This window comes from Ictidomys tridecemlineatus, chromosome 1, assembly GCF_052094955.1.
Source record: "Ictidomys tridecemlineatus isolate mIctTri1 chromosome 1, mIctTri1.hap1, whole genome shotgun sequence".
NCBI lineage: Eukaryota > Metazoa > Chordata > Mammalia > Rodentia > Sciuridae > Ictidomys > Ictidomys tridecemlineatus.
In genome coordinates, this window is record NC_135477.1 from 126,010,004 (window position 1) to 126,032,608 (window position 22,605).

The following is a 22,605-nucleotide window of genomic DNA, read 5'->3' on the forward strand; positions in this document are numbered from 1 at the left end:
TTGCTTACTCTCTCTCTTCTGCTATCTAATTGCCTTTCCATCATGAATGACATAGCAAGAAGACCCTCACAAGATCCTGGCCCTTTAATCTAGGACGTCCCAGTCTCCACAACTGTGACCCAATAAGTTTCTGATCATTATAAATCATCCAATTTGTGGTATTCTGTTATAGCAACAACAAAAAAAGACTGTCCCTAAATTATCTATCTGAAGAATACTCTTTACATCAAAAATCATAGAAGACAATAAAGACAGAGGAGACTAAGGAGATGTACTGAGACATAATAACCAAATGCAATGTGGTAGCCTATATTGGACCTTAGAACAGAAAAGGACTTTTTTTTTTTTTTTTTTTAAACTAAAGTGGGCTGGGGTTGTAGCTCAGTGGGAGAATGCTTGCCTAGCACATGTGAGGCACTGGGTTCAATGTTCAGCAGCACCATATAAAAATAAATAAAATAAAAAGTATTCTGTCCATCTACAACACCAACAAAAATAATTTTTTAAAACACAAAATTCAATTCAAACGATTTGAGTTTTTAAGTTTATCTATAGTTTACCCAATAATACTGGACTAACATTAATTCCTTAGTTTTGAGGATTATATCATAGTTAAAATGTAACACTAGAAAACTGGTTGCAGATTATAAGAGAACTAAGTACTATCTTTCAACTCCTGTAAATCTAAAAATATTTTAAAAGAAAGTGGAAAGAAAAAAGCAATAAAGACAAATTTTTAATTTTATACTTCTTTAAAATTACATTTTATGTGCCAGGTAATGTGCTAATAAGAGAATGCACAAATAAATACACAAATACAAAACTTCAACATAAATATCAACAACCACCAAACCTTTTTTCCTTTAGCTTTATCTTTAATTATTATATCCTCTGTTTTAATACTGATTTCTTCCTCTTCCTCTTCTTCATCTGGAAAATCAGGGGGACAACCATACAGCTCTATTTCTCTTTTCAACTTGTCAGCACATGCCTATAACCCAAAATTAGAGATGGTAAAGTTCAAAATTCAAGGAAATAATGAGTATCTGTTGTTTCTATAGCCAATCAAAACTGACACTTTCTGAATATTTTGCAATATACATATGTAGATCATCACAGAAAACTGAAATAAGACAAATCACGTACTTCAAAATTCACTAATTTATAAATTAAATTAGTTTTTTTGTTGATTACCTCAGCAAGCATTTATTCAACACTCAGAATACTCAATGTTGTACAGTATATGCTAGGCATGAGAAGAACAAATATATATAAAACATAATGTTACTTTAAATACTAATAACAGCATCATTTAAATGATTACTGTATCTAAAGATTACTGTATTTGTGGGGCTGGGGATATAGCTCAGTTGGTAGAGTGCTTCCCTCACATGAAAAAGGCCCTGGATTCAATCCCCAACACCAAAAAAAAGAAGAACAAAAAGATAATTATATTTGTAGTGAGAGTTAAATTTCTATGGTTCATTATTTACCATGATCAATTTGCTAGGTAGACAGGACAGGTACTAAATTAGAAAAAAGACACTAAGAAATAAAGTGATTTAAGAAAGATTATAAAACTAGCAAGCTAAAAAACTAGCATTTGAATCTGGGCTTTCTGCCCCAACTCTTTCCAATTATTTCATAATGAGTCCACTGGCAAACACAAAGATGAGGGCTAGGGTTGTGGCTCAGCAGTAGAGCACTCACCTACACATTCGAGGCGCTGGGTTCAATCCTCAGAACCACGTAAAAATAAACAAACAAAATAAAGGTATAAAAAAAATTTTTAAAAAAAGAAAATGATGAGGGCTGGAGGTATAGTTCAGTGGCAGAACGCTTGCCTACCATGCATGAGGCACTTGGTTTGAACCTCAGCACCACATAAAAATAATAAATAAATAAATAAAGGTGTTCTGTCCATCTACAACTACAAAAAATATTAAAAAGAAAACAAAGATGATGCTTGCCCAATATGATTCTACAACATGTACATTCAGAAAAATGAGAAATTATATCCCATCTATGTATGATATATCAAAACGCATAAATGCATTCTATTGTCATGTGTAAGTAATTAAAACAAAAAAATAAAAAAAAAACAAAGATGAAACTAAGCAGCATTACAGTTATGAGAAAAATATATACATACAATTGAAAATTTTAAAAACAGAGAAGGTACCAGGCATGGTGGCACCTCCTCTGTTTTTAATTGCTTATAATCCCAGCAATTTGGGAAGCCGAGGCAGGATTCCAAATTCAAAGCCAGCCTCAGCAACTTAGCAAGGCCCTGTCTCAAAAAATAAAAAGGCTGGGGCATGTAGCTCAGTGGCAAACTACCCCTGAATTCAATCCCTAGGACCAAATTTAAAAAAAAAAAAAAAGAGAGAGAGAGCACTTAAATTCAGAAGAGCTTCAGTTATTAAAAAGAACACCAAAATGACCATTTTGCAACCACCAATACAATAATTAATACAGATAAAAATCATCAAAAAATACTATATCCACTTCGTTACTAAGTAACAGGATATTCAGAGGTTCTCAAAGTATAGCCCCAAAGATTACTTTTTAATTATAAAGGGAAAATGTCACTTTTAGAAGGAAGAAATCTGTGTGGTATTAACTTGTTATTATTAAAATAAGAAAAACAACCAATTATATGCTTTTTGATAGATATAGGGGGAAATGTAAAATTCTTGCCAGAGTATTTAACCCAAATTAAAGAAAGCTAATACAACAGGTGACCCATAAAAGAAAAATAATCCACCCAGAAGGACTTCTTAGGACAGCTAAAAAACTTGCCATAAATTAGGGGATACAACACTTGCCTGGCATGTGTGATGCCCTGGGTTCTTTCCTCACTACCACATAAATAAATAAAATAAACATATTGTGTCCAACTACAACTAAAATATAAATATTTAAAATAAATAAATAAAAGTTTCATTAAAAAAAAGAGATGGACTTTTATTTTATTTATTTAAAAAAATTTAGGGCTAGGGTTGTAGCTCTGTAGTACAGCAATTGCCTAGCACATGTGAGGCACTAAGTTCGATTCTCAGCATCACATGTAAACAAATAAAGGTCCATTGACAACTAAAAAAAATTTTTTAAAAGAGAAAGAGGGGCTGGGGATGTGGCTCAAGCGGTAGTGTGCCCGTCTGGCATGAGTGCGGCCTGGGTTCGATCCTCAGCACCACATACAAACAAAGATGTTGTGTCTGCCGAAAACTAAGAAATAAAATATTAAAATTCTCTCTCTCTCCTCACTCTCTCTTAAAAAAAAAAAAATAGACATGAATATATAAGATATTAAAAAACAGCAAAAGAAAAATCACTTAGACTTTAGTGTATACCTTTTATTTAAGTACTCTTTCAAATGATACTGTGTATGTATATATGTATTGATTGATCTTTGTAAGTTGCCAAGGCTGGCCTCAGAATTGTGATACTCAGCCTCCAGAATCACTGAGATTTTAGGCATGCATCACTACTGGATGTGGCTTCAAAAGTTTTTTTCAATTAATCTTCACTATAATAAACTCAACTCATTTCACAAAGCATTTTAATATAGCAGTATTTGAAAATCCTATATCAAGCTCCTGAATTGGAAATTAGTATTTGCTCTAAACTAAAATAAGTAAAAACCAATCCTATAAGCAATCTTACCTTAATAGGCATCCCCGTACAGTGCAAACCAAAGGGAAACAGACAGCTTTTTCCTTTTAATCTCTGGTACCCTACTGCAAACTATAGAAAGAAAATTAAATTTAAATTACTGTATACATGAGACACAAATACAAAATGCTAATTTTTCATGAAGAACTTCAGTTTTATTCTTATCTTTCTTTAGAACACCAGTTAGATTTTAGTCATTCCAAAATTCTAATGCACTGTCGTTTTTGCTATTTTGTTACATGCATACATGCTTAGAACCTTGCACAAATACACACATATGAAAATTAAATATAAAAATTACATCAACTAAACATGAAAATTATGTTTAAAATTAAGGAATTCTAAGTTTTTTTAAACAAGAAGCAATTTCTACATATGCCATTTTCTTCAAAATATTATTTATTAAGGATTCTATTCCATTATTTAAATGTAGAAGAAGCTTTACCTCACACTTGGATAAAGAAAATGTGTGCCCCAAATGCAGACGGCCATTCATATATGGATATGGGAAGGTTGCAAAGTATTTGCCCTTGCTGTAAAACAATCATGTAAAAAATAAAGTTCAGAAATGAAAATGCCAAGTTTCTTTTACAATGAGGGATGGGGTGTAGAAAATGTTTAATATAAATAATGTGTTAAATTTTAGTTATTTAAAAGAAAATTTATAAATCCAGAGATTAAAAGCTCTCTAAAACTGAAACTCGCTTTTGATTTTCAAAGAATACATTTGTAGGTAACTACTAAGAAATAAACATCTTTGGCTAGGTATGATGGCACACACCTGTAATCTCATTAACTCAAGTCTCTGAGGCAGGAGAATTACAAGCCTGAGGCCAACCTCAGGAATTTAGTAAGGCCCTAAGAAACTCAGAAAGGTCCTGTCTCAAAACATAAAAAGGGCTGGGACTGTAGCTCAGTGGTAAAGGCTGCCAGCACCCTGGTACCAAGAAAGGAAAAAGATATAAACATCTTTAGCTGGGTGAAAAAGCAAAAATAAATATCTTGTAGCAGATACCAGAGGTGTAACTTAAGCTAAAATACATTATTTAATTTAAAAAATTTAATACTCTTAGGAAATCTGTATAAATTTAATATTTTACTAATTAAATAAGATTGTATTCATTAGACATATATAAAGCAATTCAAAGTCCCTTAAGTAAAATAAAACACCCTATAAAATATATGTGATGGATTTATTTTAAAAAACACCTTTTTAATGCTGTTTATTATGTGACATTTATTTTTCCTCATGAATTACATCTAACATACATATGCTGTACAGCATATATATGCTACACTATATAAACTAAAAGGAACAAAAAACTTATATATGCTATGCCGCATTTGTAAATGCACTATCCAAGTTTTAAACCCACTGATACTACGACCTGTGTGTTCCTCCCCACTTTTTTCCACCAGGGATAATCAATATCCTGAAATTTGTTTATATCATTCCCTTTCTTTTGAAGAGTTTACATATATATCCATGTCCATAAATAATATATCATTTAGCTTTACTCTTGTGGATTTTATATAAAACATGGTATATTTTATAGACTTCTATTATTTGATTTTTTTCACTCAACATTTTATTACTTAGTTTCCTCAGCACTAATACACACACCCACAGGTCATTCTCTTTTGTTGAACAAATCGGCTTTTTCATTTCATTTTTCTTTGAGGGGTGGGTACTGGGGATTGAACTCAGAGGCTCTTGATCACTGAACCACATCCTCAGCCCTATTTTGTATTGCATTTAGAGACAGGGTCTCACTAAGTTCTCTAGAGCCTTACTATTGCTGAGGCTGGCTTTGAACTTACAATCTTCCTGTCTCAGCTTCCTGAGTTTCTGGGATTACAGGCATCTGTCACCACGCCCAGCTTCACTTCACTTTTGATTACTTTCAGAGGGCTTTTTTTTTTTTTTTTTTTTTTTGGTGGGAGGCGGGGTGCGCAGGGAGAGTGCTGAGGATTGAACCCAGGGCCTTGTGCATGCAAGGCAAGCACTCTACCAACTGAGCTACATCCCCAGCACCAACTTTTGATAACTTTCAATACCTTAAAGTTGACTAAATTCTAAAACCAAAATACAGTTTATTTATAGTAATATAGTATAATATAGTAATATTATAGTTTAAAGTATAACATCAGAAACTGTATTTTGGTATTTTTTCTCTTAAAAAATACAATATATATTCTATTAAAGTTAGTTACGTAGCAAGGAATATACACTTTAGAATTAGAAAATTCTAAAACAAGCCCAGACCTCGTGAATTCCTAGCTATGCAATCCTGAGCTGGTTACTTAGTCTCTGTTCCTTCATCTGCAAAATAGAGATTTTAAAAAAAAAAAAAAAAAAAAGGGCTAGGGTTGTGGCCCAGTGGTAGAGCAGTTGCCTGGCATGTGAGGCCCTGGGTTTAAATCTCAGCACTGCATATAAATAAATAAACTAAAGGTCCATCAACAACTAAAAAATACCCCCAAAAAAATTTTTTTTTTTTAATTATTTACTGGACTGCGGTTGTGGCTCAGTGATAGAGTGCTTGCCTAGCAAGTGTGAAGCATTGGGTTTGATTCTCACAGTACCACATAGAAAAATAAAGTTATTATGTACAAATACAACTAAAATTATTTTGTTAATTATTTACCTTAAAGAGTTAGAATAAGATTAAATAAGAATATACATGTAAAAACCAGAGTGTTTCCTAGCAAGTAAATCTTCAGTGTTAGCTACTATCATTGTTATAGTTATTGCTGTGTTTCTTCAATTTGAAGAATATATTTACATATTTCAACATATTTGAAGTTGGAATACATCTTATAATTGATGCATAGGTTTATTATGGCAATATTCAAAGGGACATTATGTTTTTGTTTTTACCCAATATCGTATCACTATCTAACATCTTAAAATCATCTTAGCATCAAGACAATAAAAAATTATGAAATAAGATCCTCAAATACAGAAACCCTTCAAACATTTATTTTGTGTCTTTGGAGATAATTATCACTATGAGTCTCTAGGAATAACTTCACTTTATAAGTAAAGATAAAACTCCTCCCTTATCTGAATATGAAAAATAGAAGTTTAGAGGCGGGGTGAGGGGGTAGATATAGCTCAGTGGTAGAATGCTTGCTTGCCTAGGATGTGAGAGGAGCCCGAGTTAGATCCCCATTACCACCAAAAAAAATAAAACACACACACACACACACACACACACACACAGTTATGTAGAAAAATCTCTAAGAATTCCACAGAAGATTTTAATTTGAAGGCAGAAAGTGGAAGTCATGTCCTTTAGCCCATTTCAGACATTTCACACAGTTTGTTATCTTTTCCACATCTGCACATTGATGTACAGAACTTCACAAATGATACTTACTTGGTCTGCTTTTCTAAATCAGATGCATTGATCTCAAATACTTTCTCAGTATCCCATTTCTGTTGGATTTCTTTCTCAATCTTCTTCAAAAAGTCTACTTTGGCTGTTCCTTTTCTTTCCTATTAAACACAAAAGAAATAGAATAATCCACTATACACTTCAGCAGGATTGATTTAAAAAGAAAAAAAGGGGGGGAGGGGATTGGATTCACACAGAACTGAGCTGCTCACTGATAGATCCATTTTTCCCATGGTTATCTTGAAATGTAAATGAACAAGACTAAAAATTAGAGTTACTGATCTCTGAGAAATTGAGAGTAGCCAGGCACACTGGCTCACACCTGTCATCCCACTCACTTCAAAGGATGAGGCAGGAGAATGACAAGTTCATGGCTAGCCTTGGCAACTTAATACGTCCCTAACTCAAAATAAAGAGTAAACAGGACTAGGAATAAATTCAGTGGTAGAACACCTCTGAGTTTAGTACCAGTACCACAAAAAAAAAAAATAAAATTGATAATGATAAAGAAGAGAAATTGAGAGTAAAATAGCAGGTGCCAAAGGCCAAGAAGAGTAGGTTGAAGGAAGAATAAGGAGAGATCAATCAATGGATACTAAGTTACAATTACATAAGAGTAAGTAGTTTCAGTGTTTATTGCACAATAAAGTGACTATAGATAGCAACTGGGTACTGTATATCTCAAAAACCTAAAAAAAGACAATTTTTAATGTTTTTGCCACAAAATAGTGTTGAGGAGATAGGTATGTTTAACCTGATTGCAATGCACAAGTGTACTGAAACACCACATAGTACCCCATTATTATGTGTTAATATGCATAATTTTTATGTTTTTACATATCAGTTAAAACAACTTCAAACTTTTAAAAAACAGGTCAGAGAATTGGATCATGGGACTACTCAGATTGTGCATGGCATCTCAAAAAAAACTTTTTTTTACCTAAGCTGTGTTCTCTACCCTCAGAACACATAAAATAAAGTTTTACTCATGCAGGAAAAAATAAATAAATAAATAAATAAATTAGGGTTATCATGATCTGTCCACTTCAAATCTTTAAAAGAATAAAAAATTACATATGTAAAAACCTTTTGAAATATTTTTTTAAATTGGATACTACAATGTAACACTGTCACCAAATGTTCCTATTTATTTAGTTAAAATATAGAAATACTTAACAAAATATAGGATAGAGTCCTGTCTGCTTGCCAAGCTGCAATTATGCCCACCAAAGGTGGATGTTGGGTCCCAGTGGGTAGAGGCTGAGGAAGGATTAGTCACCTATATTTTTTTTAGGGAAGCACTAATGAAGAACTTCTCTCTAAAATGCTTCATAGACTGCTAATCTTAAATTAAACAGAAAATAATAAGTCTCTTGGTGTACTGGACCTACCAGGCAACATCCCATCATCCCTTAAACCACTATTGGATGAAAATAAAAGAACACAGAAGGGGCTGGGGATGTGGCTCAGGCGGTAGCGCGCTCGCCTGGCATGCGTGTGGCCCGGGTTCAATCCTCAGCACCACATACCAACAAAGATGTTGTGTCCGCCGAGAACTAAAAAAAAATATTAAAAATTCTCTCTCTCTCTCTCCTCTTTCACTCTCTCTTTAAAAAAAAAAAAACAACACGGAAAATCATTCCACCTTGGGGAAAAAAGGGTAAGAACTTAATTTGTAGTTTATTTTTCTCTATGAAAGTGAATTAGTGGGGCTGGGGATGTGGCTCAAGAGGTAGCGCGCTCGCCTGGCATGCGTGCGGCCCGGGTTCGATCCTCAGCACCACATACCAACAAAGATGTTGTGTCCACCGAGAACTAAAAAATAAATATTAAAAATTCTCTCTCTCTCTCTCTCCTCTCTCACTCTCTCTAAAAAAAAAAAAAAAAGAAAGTGAATTAGCTGCTAACAGCAAGTAGAACACAGACTTAGAGAACAATCACGTGTGAAAACTCAATAACAATGGGCCAGACACAAATCTAATTCTGTTTTGAAAAATTAATATTAGTTTCTATGGTTTTATTGTCTAGTATAAATTTGAACCAAAATTATATTTTCTTCTACTTTTTGGGGGAGGGGGGGGATTCTGGGGATTGAACCCAGCCAGAGACACCCTTCTACTGAGCTACATCCCTAGACCTTCTTATTTTTTATTTTGAGATAGTATCTAAATTGCCAAAGCTGGGCCCAAACTTGAGATCCTCTGGCCTCGAACTTCGAAGTCACTGGGATTACAGGCATATGCCACCATACCTGGCTTTCTTATGCTTCTTACATACTACCATTTCCAGATTCTGCAGCATTTCCAAATGAGAAAATACCTGGCTTCTACTTACACTTCTACAAATCACAAGATGGCTGCCATCACCAAGTTAACCAACATCTGGATCTCAGTCTCCTTTAAATCATGTCTTTCCTCTGCCCTGGCACACAGCAATTTAATAAATGCTTCCTATGCATCAAAGCTAGCCTCAACAATTTAGAAAGACCCTGTCTCAAAATAAGAAATTAAAAAAGGCTGGGGATGTGGCTCAGTGGTTAAGTCCCCAGAGTTCAATCCCTAGCACCAAAAAAAACCTTCTTATCACATCACAGATATACTGCATTCTTAGACAGCTATTTTAAAGGATTATGAAGCATTATACAGAGAAATTCTGTGCAATCAAAAACACCTAAAATAACTGTCTTAAATCTTCTTTATATCTTTTATAATAAAAATAACTAATAATTTTACATGTTATTTAAAATAATGGGAATGCATGTTGAGAAATGCATTCTTAGGCAATTTCATTATTGTGTAAACTTTGTGGAGTATACTTAAACAAAATAAGATAACTATGACATCACTAGTTTACATATAATCTTATGGGACCATCACCTACATGCAGTCTGTCATTGAAACATCATTATGTTGCACAAGATTGTAGTATTAAAATTAAGAAAGATTCTACTATAAACTTGTCGACTGTTTTTTCATTTTATTTAAATCGAAGAATGATTTACTATGTTTTATTTTTAAGCATGTGTAAGATCAAAGACAAGTCTAAGCAACAGAAAAACAAAATATCAGCTTATAAGGAGTTGAAATGATGGATTTAAAATTAAAAGCCTTGGGGCTGGGGATGTGGTTCAAGCGGTAGCGAGCTCGCCTAGCATGCCTGCGGCCCGGGTTCGATCCTCAGCAGCGCCACATACCAACAAAGATGTTGTGTCCGCCGAGAACTAAGAAAAAATAAATAAATGTTAAAATTCTCTCTCTCTCTCTGTCCCCCTCTCTCTTTAAAAAAAAAATAAATAAATAAATAAAATTAAAAGCCTTGCCTTAAAAGCAGAGAGGAAATATAAAAGCATTCCATAATTTGAAAAAGTCATGAGTATAACAAAAACAAAGGAAAATAAAAGTAACAAGTAAATTAATGTTTCTTTAAATCCTGATCACATCATAACTGCTATGTGTAGAAATCAAAACTCAAATTTGATCAAGTCAATTCCCCTCTAGAGGCTCTCTCTATTGCTCTTCAGATAAAGTTCATACTTTTAAACCTTGTGTTCAAGGCCCTTCTTGTCTCATCTCTGACAAGCCTCTTTCCCCCTCTCACCTCTCACCCACTCTGGGCCTATTAGACCATCTGCATTTCCCCAAAGTTGTCATGCTGCCTCTCACCTCTGGGCCCTTGTTTAAGCTATTCATGCTGCTTGGATCTATTTGTTTCGCTATGTCATCCTTCAGGTCTCAGCTATTACCTGCCTCAATTCCCCAAAAGTTCACAAAATCCCTTTTTATTTTTATTTTTTTTATAGTTGTAGATGGACAGCATGCTTTTATTTATTTCTTTATGTGGTGCTGAGGATCGAATTCAGTGCCTCACACTTGCTAGGCAAGTGCACTGCCACTGAGCTACAGCCCCAGCCCACAAAATCCCTCTTAATACGTTCCTATCAATATGTGCCCTATGCTAGCACTAATCACATAGTGGTCCTAATGTTTCCCCCATCAGACTATAAGTTTCTTCATGGTAAGAACTCTGTCTTGCTTCTCAGTATATCCTCAATGTTCACATTATAGTAAGCCCTTGGTAAATATTTGAATAAAAAAAGTGAATTCCAATTTTTTTATATTATGGCCATAAAGAAATAACATGGACTAGGTACTGGGTTACACATTTGAATCAAGGTACTAAGAAATATAGACTAAGTATGGTTACATAAGGATTTCCTTTTCCCAGAAAGAGTAAGCCCCAGCACCTGTTCATTTCTTTCCACTGCTGCTACCAGTCACCTTTTCATTTACATCCTGATTTACACTGCAAAACAACATTGGCAGGCGGAAGCTACTGGGGAGTAACCCCAGGTCTTGTTCATGACAGGCCAGTACTCTACCAGAGCCACATTCCCAGCCCACCAAAAAACTTAACAAATAGTCTCTCTAGTCTCAGATATACAAAACCCTGTTTTCAATCCTAATATACAAGGGCTACCTTACTCAAATACACTATGGCAGTGACAACAGGTTGCCTGTACAACATCCATTCCTCCCCTTCATCCTTAGTAACAGAAATCCAGGGGCTGGGATTGTGGCTCAGCAGTAGAGCACTCTCTAGCACATGCGAGGCCCTGGGTTCGATCCTCAGCACCACATAAAAATAAAGATATGTGGCCAACTACTTCTAAAACATAAATATTTAAAAAAAAAAAAGAAACGAAACCCAGTCTTACTTAGGGTACAGTAAAAGCAATTTAAATACATTTTTCTAGGTTTCCAGGCAAATTCAGTTAGATTACAAATATGTGACTGGGTTCTGGCAAAGGAGTTTGGGGTATAAGAAAGTAAGTCACTTTCTTCTACCCCAGCCCATATAAAAGTAGTGGCACACCTGGCACGGGGGTCACACCTGTAACCCCAGAAGCTCAAGAGGCTAAGATAGGGGATTGTGAATTCAAAGCCAGCCTCAGCTAAAGCAAGGCACTAAGCAACTCAGTGAGACTCTGTCTTTAAATAAAATACAAAACAGGACCGGGGATGTGGCTTAGTGGTTGAGTGGTCCTGAGTTCAATCCTGATATCCAAAAAAAAAAAAAATAAGTGGTGCATGCCCATAATTCTAGCAATTTGGGAGGCTGAGGCAGGATTCCAAGTTCGACAACAGCCTCAGCAACTCAGCGAGACCCTGCCTCAAAATAAAATATATAAAGAGTTGGGGCGAGGGGGCTGGGGATGTGGCTCAAGCGGTAGCGCGCTCGCCTGGCATGTGTGCAGCCCGGGTTCAATCCTTAGCAGCACATACAAACAAAGATGTTGTGTCCGCCGAGAACTAAAAAATAAATATTAAAAATTCTCTCTCTCTCTCTCTCTCTCTCTCTCTCTCTCTCTCTCTCTCTCTCCTCTATCTTTAAAAAAAAAAAAAAAAAGAGTTGAGGCGAGGCTCAGTAGTTAAGTGCCCCTGGGTTCAATCTCCAGTACAAAAAAAAAAAAATCCTGTACAATTCTTAACAGACCACTTATTTAGGGACTCATGAAAGTGTTTTAGTTTCTTATAAAATCATGAGAAAACATGAACTTTAAAGTCAAACAAAAAATTTTAATATATAATATGAATGTGTCTTCATAACAATATAGTTGTTAAAATATAGTTTAATATTTTTACAGAAAAGAAACCTACAAAGAAAATAAATTCCTGGGGCTCATGAAGTATAGGGGTATCTCATACCCTAGGAGCCCTGGGTCAAATAAATTCCCACCATATGTTAACTAAATTTCTCCTTAAGCAACTTTAGTTGACTCCTCTACAAGTAATCAAATAACACCTAAAACATTTTCACCTGATTGAACTGTAAACCGGCAGGAAGGAACTTTTAGATCATTATAGTCAACTCAGCGCCAAGAATAATGATACTGACTCGTAAGTTACATGAAAACATTTTTTGCTTAAAAAATGACCACATCACCCACTTAAAGTATGAAAGCAATAGTCTTCCAAACATTTAGAACTCTTTTCCGTGTATTGAGCATGCTAAACTCATGAAAGTTCTCTGGGTTTTCTACTTCTCATAACTTGTCTCCAGTACCTCAAAGGTCAATCATAATGAAACCTGATATTGGCCTCAGCACCAAATTGCTCTATAACCTTGAGCATGTCACTTAATCAATGAGAGCTTCAATTTCTTCATTGATAATAAAATGTTAATGCTGGGCGTGGTGGCCCATGCCTGTAATCCCAGTTACTCAGAAGGTTAAGGCAAGAGGATCACAAGTTTGAACCAGCCTAAGCAACTTATAGAGGACCTAAGCAATTCAGAGAGACCCTGTCACAAAATAAAAAGTAAAAAAAGGACTGTGGGTATAGCACAATGTTAAAGCACCCCTGGGTTCAATCCCCTATAGGAAAAAATAAATAAATAAAATAAAAATTTAAAAAATAAAACATTATTTAACTAGATCAGAGTTCCTAAAACTTTGGCACTAATGTTGTGCCAGATAACTGTTTTCCAGAGCTGTCCAGTGCACTGAAAGATGTTTAAAAACAGCCCTGGCTTCTACCCACTAGAAACTAGTAGCACACCCTGAGCTGGGACTACCAATAGTGTCTTCAAACAATAGCAAATGTTCTCTGCAGGGCAGAATCACGAAGCAATTATCCTTTCAAAGACAACAAATCTGAAGTTCAAAGATCAAGGCAGTAAATGAGGAAACTGGAAAAAGTGCTTTATTTTCTCATTCCTATTTTTTTTTAAGAGAGAGAGAGAGAGAAAGAAAGAATTTTTTTTTAATATTTATTTCTTAGTTTTCAGTGGACACATCTTTGTATGTGGAGCTGAGGATCGGACCCGGGCCGCACGGATGGCAGGCGAGTGCGCTACCGCTTAAGCCACATCCCCAGCCCTCTCATTCCTATTTCTGCATCCTTTTCTAATTCTGCATGCATCCTGGTTCCACCACTTACCAGCTGTAGAGTTCAAAACAGATTCTACCCAGGTCACCTGTCGAACTGTTCAGTGCTCCCTATATAGCATAGTTCCTACACACTAGAAACTTTTGTAAACTGAAAATTGGTATTCTATGAATATAAATACTGCTTTTTACTTAAGGGTATTTCACATTGTAGAACAAATCCCCCAAACCCAAATGAAGAAAATAAAACCTATCTTACACCCTCCTTTCTTAAGGTTTTTGGTTCCTGGGTCATTGTCACCCTCTATAACACTACTTATCTCATAATTTTGATGATTTCAATAGCCACATAATCATTTCAAAAGATTTCAACATAACACACAGAAGATCCTTCATGAATTCCAACTGCAAAAATTCAACTCTATTGGGATTTTGACCCCTTTCTCATTAATCATTAGTTTGCCACCTCATCTTGTCCAACATCTTCGCTTTCCTCCCTTATACATCTATACAATCACTCCTGCTTTTACCTGCTCTTACCTAACAAAAGCCCAACTCTCCTATCCACCTTCTCTGCTCCTTCACCTGGGCAGCTGGAAGTAGCAGAAGGAAATCACTAAACCAAAATGAATGATCTTAATTTAAATTAATTAAGTTCAAATGATTCCATGCAATGTTACTAATTTCTGGAAGCCAGTCTGTCACTCCTCCTTATTCTAGGTCAGTTATTCTCAGACTTTAATTATGCATATTGTTTGGGGGGAGGGGCAGTGCCGGGGTTGTGTGGCTCAGTAGCAGAGCGTTCAATCCTCCCCACCACATAAAAACAAATTTTTTTAAAAAAAAGTATTTTTCATCTACAACTAAAAAAAATTCTTTTTAATTAAAAAATAAATGCATATTGTTCAATACAATAATGACTAACTACACCTGGATATTTTTCTTTTTTCTGGTACCAGGGATTGAAACCAGAGACACTTAACCACTTTGTTTATTTTTTATTTTGAGACAGGATCTCACTAAGTTGCTTAGGGTCTTCCTAAATTGCTGAGACTAGCTTCAAATGTGTAATCCTTTTACCTCAGCCCCTCAAATTGCTGGGATTACAGGTAACAGGCATGGGTCACCATACTTGGCTTCATTCTCTTTTCTATTGGCTCTTTTTTTTTTTTTTTTTTTTTTTGTACCAGGGGCACTTTACCACGGAGCCATATCCCCCACCCCTTTTATTTTTGAGACAGGGTCTAACAACTAAATTGCTGAGGCTGGCCTTGCGTTTCTCCTGCCTAAGCCTCCCAAATCACTAAGGTATATATACCTTGGTAACTTCATCTACTCCTATGGCTTGCTTTGTTTTCATTACTGGAGATTACATTTAGGGGCACTTTATTACTGGGCTATACCCTCAGTCCTTTTTTATTTTTTTAATTTGAGACAGGGTCTCACTACATTGCTGAAACTGACCTCAAATTTGTAATCCTCCTGCCTCAACCTGTGGAGTAGCTGCGATTATAGGCATGCTCCACTGTGCCCTGCTCAGTCCCATGGCTTTAAATATAAGCAATATTGCCAGGTGTGGTGGCCTGCAACTCTGGAAGCTGACAGGATTGAAAGTTCAAGGCCAGCCTCAGCAAATTAAATGAGCCCTCAGCAACTTACTGAAACCCTGTCTCAAAATAAAAATTTAAAAAAAAAAAAAAAAGGGCTGAAGATGTAGCTCAGTGGTAAAGTAACCTGGGTACAAACACTGGTACCAGTAAATAAAGAAAATAGACCCCCATCTTTCCTCTGATCTTCAAATTCACAGGTCTAATACCTACTCAACAATCCATCTGAAATACCTGAAAGCAACCTGAACTTTACAGTTCTGAAAAAAAGAATCTCCAATCTCAAACACCCCCCAACTAAACCCTGCTTTTCCCACAACTCTCTAAATCTTCAACATTGAATCCATCAGCAAATCTTATTGGCTCTACCTTCAGAATATATCTAGAATTCAATCATTTCTTCTTTCTTCTATTACTTCTATCCTGGCCCAAGTACCCACCCTCTCTCAACTGATTACTCAGAACTCTTACTGATATCTTTGGTTTTACCTCTAACTACCTTTTCCCCTCAACCCAGTAATCAATGATAACCTCTGTTTTGTTTTGTAATATTGGAAATTGAACCAGGGAATGAATACAATGTCTCCCCCTGGATCACTGTCCTTTAGCCATAAAACCCTCACTATTGTTTCTGCCTGGAAAGCTCTTTTTCAGTTGCAAAGCTTGCTCACTTATCTCTTTCCTGATGCGTCCTTAGTAAAGCTTTGCTTGACCAGCCTTTTTAAATTGCTTGGCAAACAGCGCAGGCACACGTCTATGATCCCAGCTGCTTAGAAGGCTGAGAAAGGAGGATCGCAAATACGAAGCCAGCATCGGAAATTTAGCGATGCCATAAGCAACTTTTGAGAACCAGCGTTTCAAAATAAAAATTAGGGACTGGGTTTGTTAGTCTGCAGTACAGCGCTCGCCTAGCAGGGGTGAGGCACTGGGTTCAATCCTCAGCATCACGTAAATAAATAAAAATAAAGGTATTGTGTCCACGTACAACTTAAAAAATAACTTTAAAAAAATAAAAATAAAAAGGGCTGGGAATGTAGTTCAGTGGTATTCAGTGGTAAAAACGCCCCCTAGGCTAAATCGCCTGAACAAAAAATAAATTGAAAATACAACTGTATTCTCACGCCATTGCCCCTAGCCCTACTTTCTACTCTATTTTTCTCCATATCAATTATCCGCACCCGATATACTATTTTTCTAAATAATTTAGTATGTCGCCAACACGGCTCGTAAAAGTTCCTGAAAACAAAGATTTTTGTCTGACAGAGAGGCGCTCAATTTTTTGTTGTAAGGCGAGTCGACCTTACATACTCCTGTCTGTCCACCCCTCTTTTTAAGGCTCCTGTGATGTAGGGGTGCGATGGCGCAAGCCTGTAATCCCAGGGACTTGGGAGGCCGAGGCAGGGGAACTGCAAATTGAAAGCCAGTCTCATTAACTTAGCGAGATTCTGCCTCAAAATAAAAATTTTTAAAAGGGGGTGCTGGGGACGTAGCTCAGTGGTAAAGATACCCAGGAACAAAGAACAAAAAATCCAGTAATGTTTCACATATGACACTCAAATAGTCTGTAAAGCTAGACATTCAGTTCCTGGTTCATCAGCTCGCAAGAAAAGGCAATCAATCCTGCAGAACACCTGCGCCTTAAGCCTTTTAGGAAAACATTTTTCCCCTCGAGTCGAAGAGGACAGCACATGGAGAGTCCCCAGCCACGGAACAACACGGTTCCAGCGCCCGACCCAGAGGATTCTTCCCGCCCAAACTCACAGCCATGGCGCCGCCCAGCCGACTCTGGAAATCCACGACAGTGACCCCGGTGATCCCCTCAAAGGAGTGGTTACAACCTTTCCCCTCCCTCTCAGAAAAGCCAGGCCATCCACGACACTAAAGCACACACTTAACACCTGCTGAGGCAATCGCCCCGTTCACCAGTAACTACAGCCGGGTGCATTTCACGGCCCGCCGGGAAGTGTAGTTTCCAAGCCAGGAAAGCCGACGGTCCCATAGGCACCTGCTGACTACAGTTCCCAAAACACAGCTGACTACCGGAAGTCAGCCGTGAATGGATCCACTCAGAGGTGACACCGGAAGTTACGTTTGCTCACGTAAACTACAAAACCCATGATGCAGTTCGGGATCGCTGGATGCCGCAAGCCGACGCTGGAGAGGTGGAGTTAGGGACTTCAACCTTTTCACCCTATCGAGCTGGGTGTCTGTCAGGATGCCAGAATGCGAAGTTAATTACTATTCATTGACTGAGGTGCTAATTATAGCTTACCACTATGCATAGATATTAGTTACTGTCTGTGGCATTCAACAGCTCACATTTAGACATTTTATAGCCTTTTAGTAACAATCTACATTTTTAGATTTAGAGACCAAAATTTTTCCACCTGTTTCCCGTGCCGAACTAATCCATTTAAGCAGCAGTATCACCCAAGGCAAATCTGTGTAATGCAGTAGTTTCTACTTAGGTGTGACAAGTTAAACTCAAAATAATGAACATTAAGTAAATTTTAATATTTCTTCAGTCGCACAAGCCATATTTCAAGTGGCTAGTGGCTGTATGGTGCAGGTATAGAACATTTCCATCATTGCAAAAAGTTTTATTTTTTATTAAAATATAGCACTTGAGGGCTGGAGCTGGAACTCAGTGGTACAGCACCTTCCTTGCGCTTGTGAGGCACTGGGTTCAATCCTCAACACCACAGAAAAATAAATAAATAAAGATACTGTGTCCTTCTACAACTAAAAAAATATATATTTTTAAAAAAGTACAGCACTGATACAAGGCTTCTACTTTCTGGTGGTCAGATTAGTTGCTCAGGAGTTTATTCATTAATCCCTTCAACATTAGGCATCTACAAAGGACTTTAAGAGGGTGAGGGGCAACAGCTCAGGTGTGTCTACAAAAAGAACTAAATAAAAATTTTTTTTTCATATTTCTAACAACTAGTTTTAAAATACAGATTTAATGATGGCTTAACACAATGCCTGGCATGTGAGATAGTCTCAATGAAAATGTATTGCATAGAGAAAGTTAAAAAGAAACCTTAAGTTATAGAGAATCCACCATTGGCTCTCCTAACTCTGGGCTTTTAAACATTTAAATACTCCCCATAACTTTCCACACCCTCTTCATTTAGCTGCTAACAATTTAGAAATTGCTTACTGATGGCCCAAGTCTGGGTTAAAGTACCTAGAAATTCCCCTAAGTATCCCCTAAGTACCCTCCTTGGAAAATTAATTTCACTAAATTTAATTGCCTAGTTTTGTTTGTTTGATATTGCTTTGTATTTGCAGTACTGGAGAGTGAACCAGGGCCTCCCACATGCTAGGCAAACACCCAACCACTGAGCTACATCCACATCCCTCTTTATTTTGAGTCAGGTCTCATTTGCCCAGGTTGACCTGGCACTTGCAATCTTCCTGCCTCAACCTCCAGAGTAGCTGGGATTACAGATGTATACCATAATTGCCTGTTTGTTTGGCACCAGACTACAGGCTCCAAAACAGCAAAGATTGTGCCTAGTACAGTTTCTGGCACATGACAGGTACCTCATAAGTATTGTTTAAATGAATATGAGAATCTCAGGCACATGCAATGGCCCATGCCTGTAATCCCAGCAACTCAGGAGGCTGACGCAGGAGGATCTCAATTTCAAAGCCAGTCTCAGAAACTTAGTGAGGCTCTAAGGCAACTTAGCCAGAACCTGTCTCAAAGTAAAAACTAAAAAGGGCTGAGGATGTGACTCAGTGACTAGGCTCCCTGGGTTTAATCCCTGGTACAAAATAAAAGAATCTCATACTCCACAGCTCTTCTAACTTAGGTTTACTTTCCTGTTCCAATTCTGCCCTAACCTGTATTAGCTGTCATGTTTGATTCATCTCCTTCCAATTCACATTGGTAATTGCAATTATTCATATAACAAATATTTATTGAATACTTCCCATGAACCCTACATAAAACTGAAATAGAGTAGGGAACAAGGCAAACATGGTTACTGCCTTCATGGAGCTTACATTCTAATGGGCATAAGACATTAAAGCAGAAAATAAAAAGGCAATTATATGATTACAGATTATGTGGGGCTGAGGATGTGGCTCAAGCGGTAGCACGCTCACCTGGCAAGCGTGCGGCCCGGGTTCGATCCTCAGCACCACATACAAACAAAGATGTTGTGTCCGCCAGGAACTGAAAAATAAATATTAAAAAATCCTCTCTCACTCTCTCTTAAAAAAAAATATGTATAACCTGCCCTCATGCCTCCAAATTTATTCTTATGAATATTCCTATTTTAATGACTAAGATTCCTCCAAAAATCATTTTTTGGGCCAGGGACAATAAAGTGGTGCATACCTTTAATCCCAGAGACTTAGGAGGCTGAGGCAGGAAGATAGCAAGTTTGAGGCCAGCCTTAGAAATTTGCTGGCCCATGTGGAATACCTTCTTTAGATAAATTTTATTAGAAAGGTAGTACAATTGCCAGGCACAGTGGCGTACACCTGTAATCCCAGTGACTCAAGAGGCTGAGGCAAGAGGATTGCAAATTTGTAGGCAGACTCAGCCACTTAGTGAGAACCTATCTCAAAATTAAAATATAAAAAGGGGTGGGGATGTAACTCAGTGATATAGTGCTCTTGGGTTCCGTCCCCATTATCAAGAAAAGCAAGCAAGAAAGGAAACAAGCAAGCATAGTAGATAGAGCTCAGGCTCGAAGTCAAACAGATCCAGTTCATCATTTATTAGATGAGTGACATCAAGCAATTCAACTAAACACTAAAGGTGATAATAATATGTAGCTCACAGTACAGCTGTGAGAATTAAAGAAGTAATAAGCATATGAACCCTGTTTATGCATATGAACATGATGAATATGTCTGGCATATACTCAGCACTTTAAAATGTCAGATATTTTTGCTGGACATGGTGACACGCATCTGTAATTCCTTTTATTCTGGACGGTGAGACAAGAGGATGGTAAGTTCAAGGCCAGCCAGGACAATTTAGTAAGATCCTATCTCAATATGAAAAAATATGGGGTGTGGGATAGAGATATAGAAATATAGTGGTAGAGGATCACTGGGCTAAGTTCCTAGTACCTCAAAAAAATTTTAATTTAAATTTTAAAATAATAAACTTTTTAAGGTCAGCTATTGTTAACATTGTTTTAAGGAAACTAAACAATGATTAAAATGGAAAAAAGAAGATGCCTGTACTCTATAAAACTCTTTCCTGGCCTAACTGAGCTGGTTAACATCGTATAATTGTATGACATATCCTTTCAGACCATCGAACCATATGGCAGTCATTCTTCAAAACTACTTAACAAAACTCAATTGCTCCCTGATTTTTTTCCCCCATAGTTGCCCTACTGGTTACACCACTCAATTCAGTAAATAGTCAACATTTCTAAATTTAGATCCACAGACTATAATTAATTTTGACATGTCTTTGAGTCCTTTTGTATATGCTTTTTATCCATATTTACCTAACTTCTCTATATGACAGGGTCCTCTGAAGGAAGAATTATGAGAACTTCTTTGGATATTTCTGTCCTCAGGCATGTGGCTCCTAGTGACTACCTCCTTACCCTATTACACACCTTTAGTTCCTAAATTATTTTTTTCTCAGACACAAGGTACTACATGTTCTACCTTTATCTTTATACTTCTAGAATAGTGAATACATATTTTTGGCTGGGCACAGTAGTGCATGACTATAATCTCAGCAACTGGGAAGGCTGAGGCAGGAGTATCCCAAGTTCAAGGCCAGCCCCAGCAATTTAGCAAGACCCTATCTCAAAAGAAAAAAAAAAAAAAAAAAGTTGGGGATGTAGCTCAATGGTAGAGTGCCCCAGGGTTCAATCCCCAGTACTTGAAAAAAAAATCTTTTAAATGACACAAAGAGTAGAAATATAAAAGCCTTCTAGAGGGCTGGGGATGTGGCTCAAGCGGTAGCGCGCTCGCCTGGCATGCGTGCGGCCCGGGTTCACTCCTCAGCACCACATACCAACAAAGATGTTGTGTCCGCCGAGAACTAAAAAATAAATATTAAAAATTCTCTCTCTCTCTCTCTCTCTCTCTCTCTCTCTCTCTCTCTCTCTCTCTCTCTCCTCTCTCACTCTCTTTAAAAAAAAATAAAAAATAAAAGCCTTCTAGAACTCAGGAGCTTAGTTGATGCTGGAGTTCCTCTGTGCAACTTCAGTGGAGGAAGGTACTATGCTCAGTGGTGGTTTCATGGACTTTGGATTCAAATGCCAGGGTCTGATGAGGCCTTGTCCCATTCTAGTTCTATGACTTTAGGCAAGTTCCAAGTTCCTTCAACCCTGGAGACCTATGAGTCCTCCCATATAAAATGTAGATAATGATAATACCTACCTCTTCAGCTTGCTGTGAGAATAAAATGAGCTTTACCAAGCAAGGTGATTAACCCAATGCCTGGTACTCAGTAAGTGCTCAAGAAATATTAAACAGCCAGGCGTGGTGGCGCACACCTATACTCCCAGCGGCTCTGGAGGCTGAAACAGGAGGATGGAGAGTTCAAAGCCAAACTAAGCAAAAGCAAGGTGCTAAACAACTCAGTGAGACCCTGTCTCTAAATAAAGTACAAAAATATAGCTGGGGATGTGGCTCAGTGGTCGAGTGCCCCTGAGTTCCATCCCCAGTACCAAAAAAAAGAAAGAAATATCAAATAGTCAAGCAAGCAAGAAAAATAGATGATGCACACCTATAATCCCAACAGCTCAGGAGCCTAAGGCAGGAGGATCACAAATTCAAAATCAGCCTCAGGGACTTAGCAAGTCCCTAAATTACTTAAGGAGACTCTGTCTCAAAATAAAAGTAAAAAGGCCTGGGGATGTGCCTCAGTGGTTAAATGTCCCTAGGTTCAATCCCAGGCTCCAAAAATAAAAATAAAATAAAAATGTGGAGACCACTGGAAGCCAGTTTGGTCAGTCAATTAGTGAAAATTCTAAATCTGATTGACATGAACTAGGAACAGTAGCTTTGTTACTCAGAGAGACTGCCTTGTTATTTA

General features: G+C 37.1%; 1 protein-coding gene across 1 annotated transcript in view; it reads right to left on the reverse strand.

Annotated features, from left to right (window-relative positions):
• Lars1 (leucyl-tRNA synthetase 1) overlaps nucleotides 1–17,520 on the reverse strand; it is a 68,570-nt gene extending 51,050 nt beyond the window's left edge. Inside the window, exons 1-5 of the mRNA XM_005324207.4 lie at nucleotides 17,334–17,520; nucleotides 7,062–7,180; nucleotides 4,124–4,211; nucleotides 3,670–3,750; nucleotides 854–991 (exon numbers count right to left, since the gene is read on the reverse strand). Of these exons, the coding sequence (XP_005324264.1) occupies nucleotides 854–991; nucleotides 3,670–3,750; nucleotides 4,124–4,211; nucleotides 7,062–7,180; nucleotides 17,334–17,339 (432 nt within the window). The 5' untranslated portion in view covers nucleotides 17,340–17,520. The remainder of the gene's footprint in view (nucleotides 1–853; nucleotides 992–3,669; nucleotides 3,751–4,123; nucleotides 4,212–7,061; nucleotides 7,181–17,333) is intronic.
• Between the last annotated feature and the right edge of the window lie 5,085 nt (nucleotides 17,521–22,605).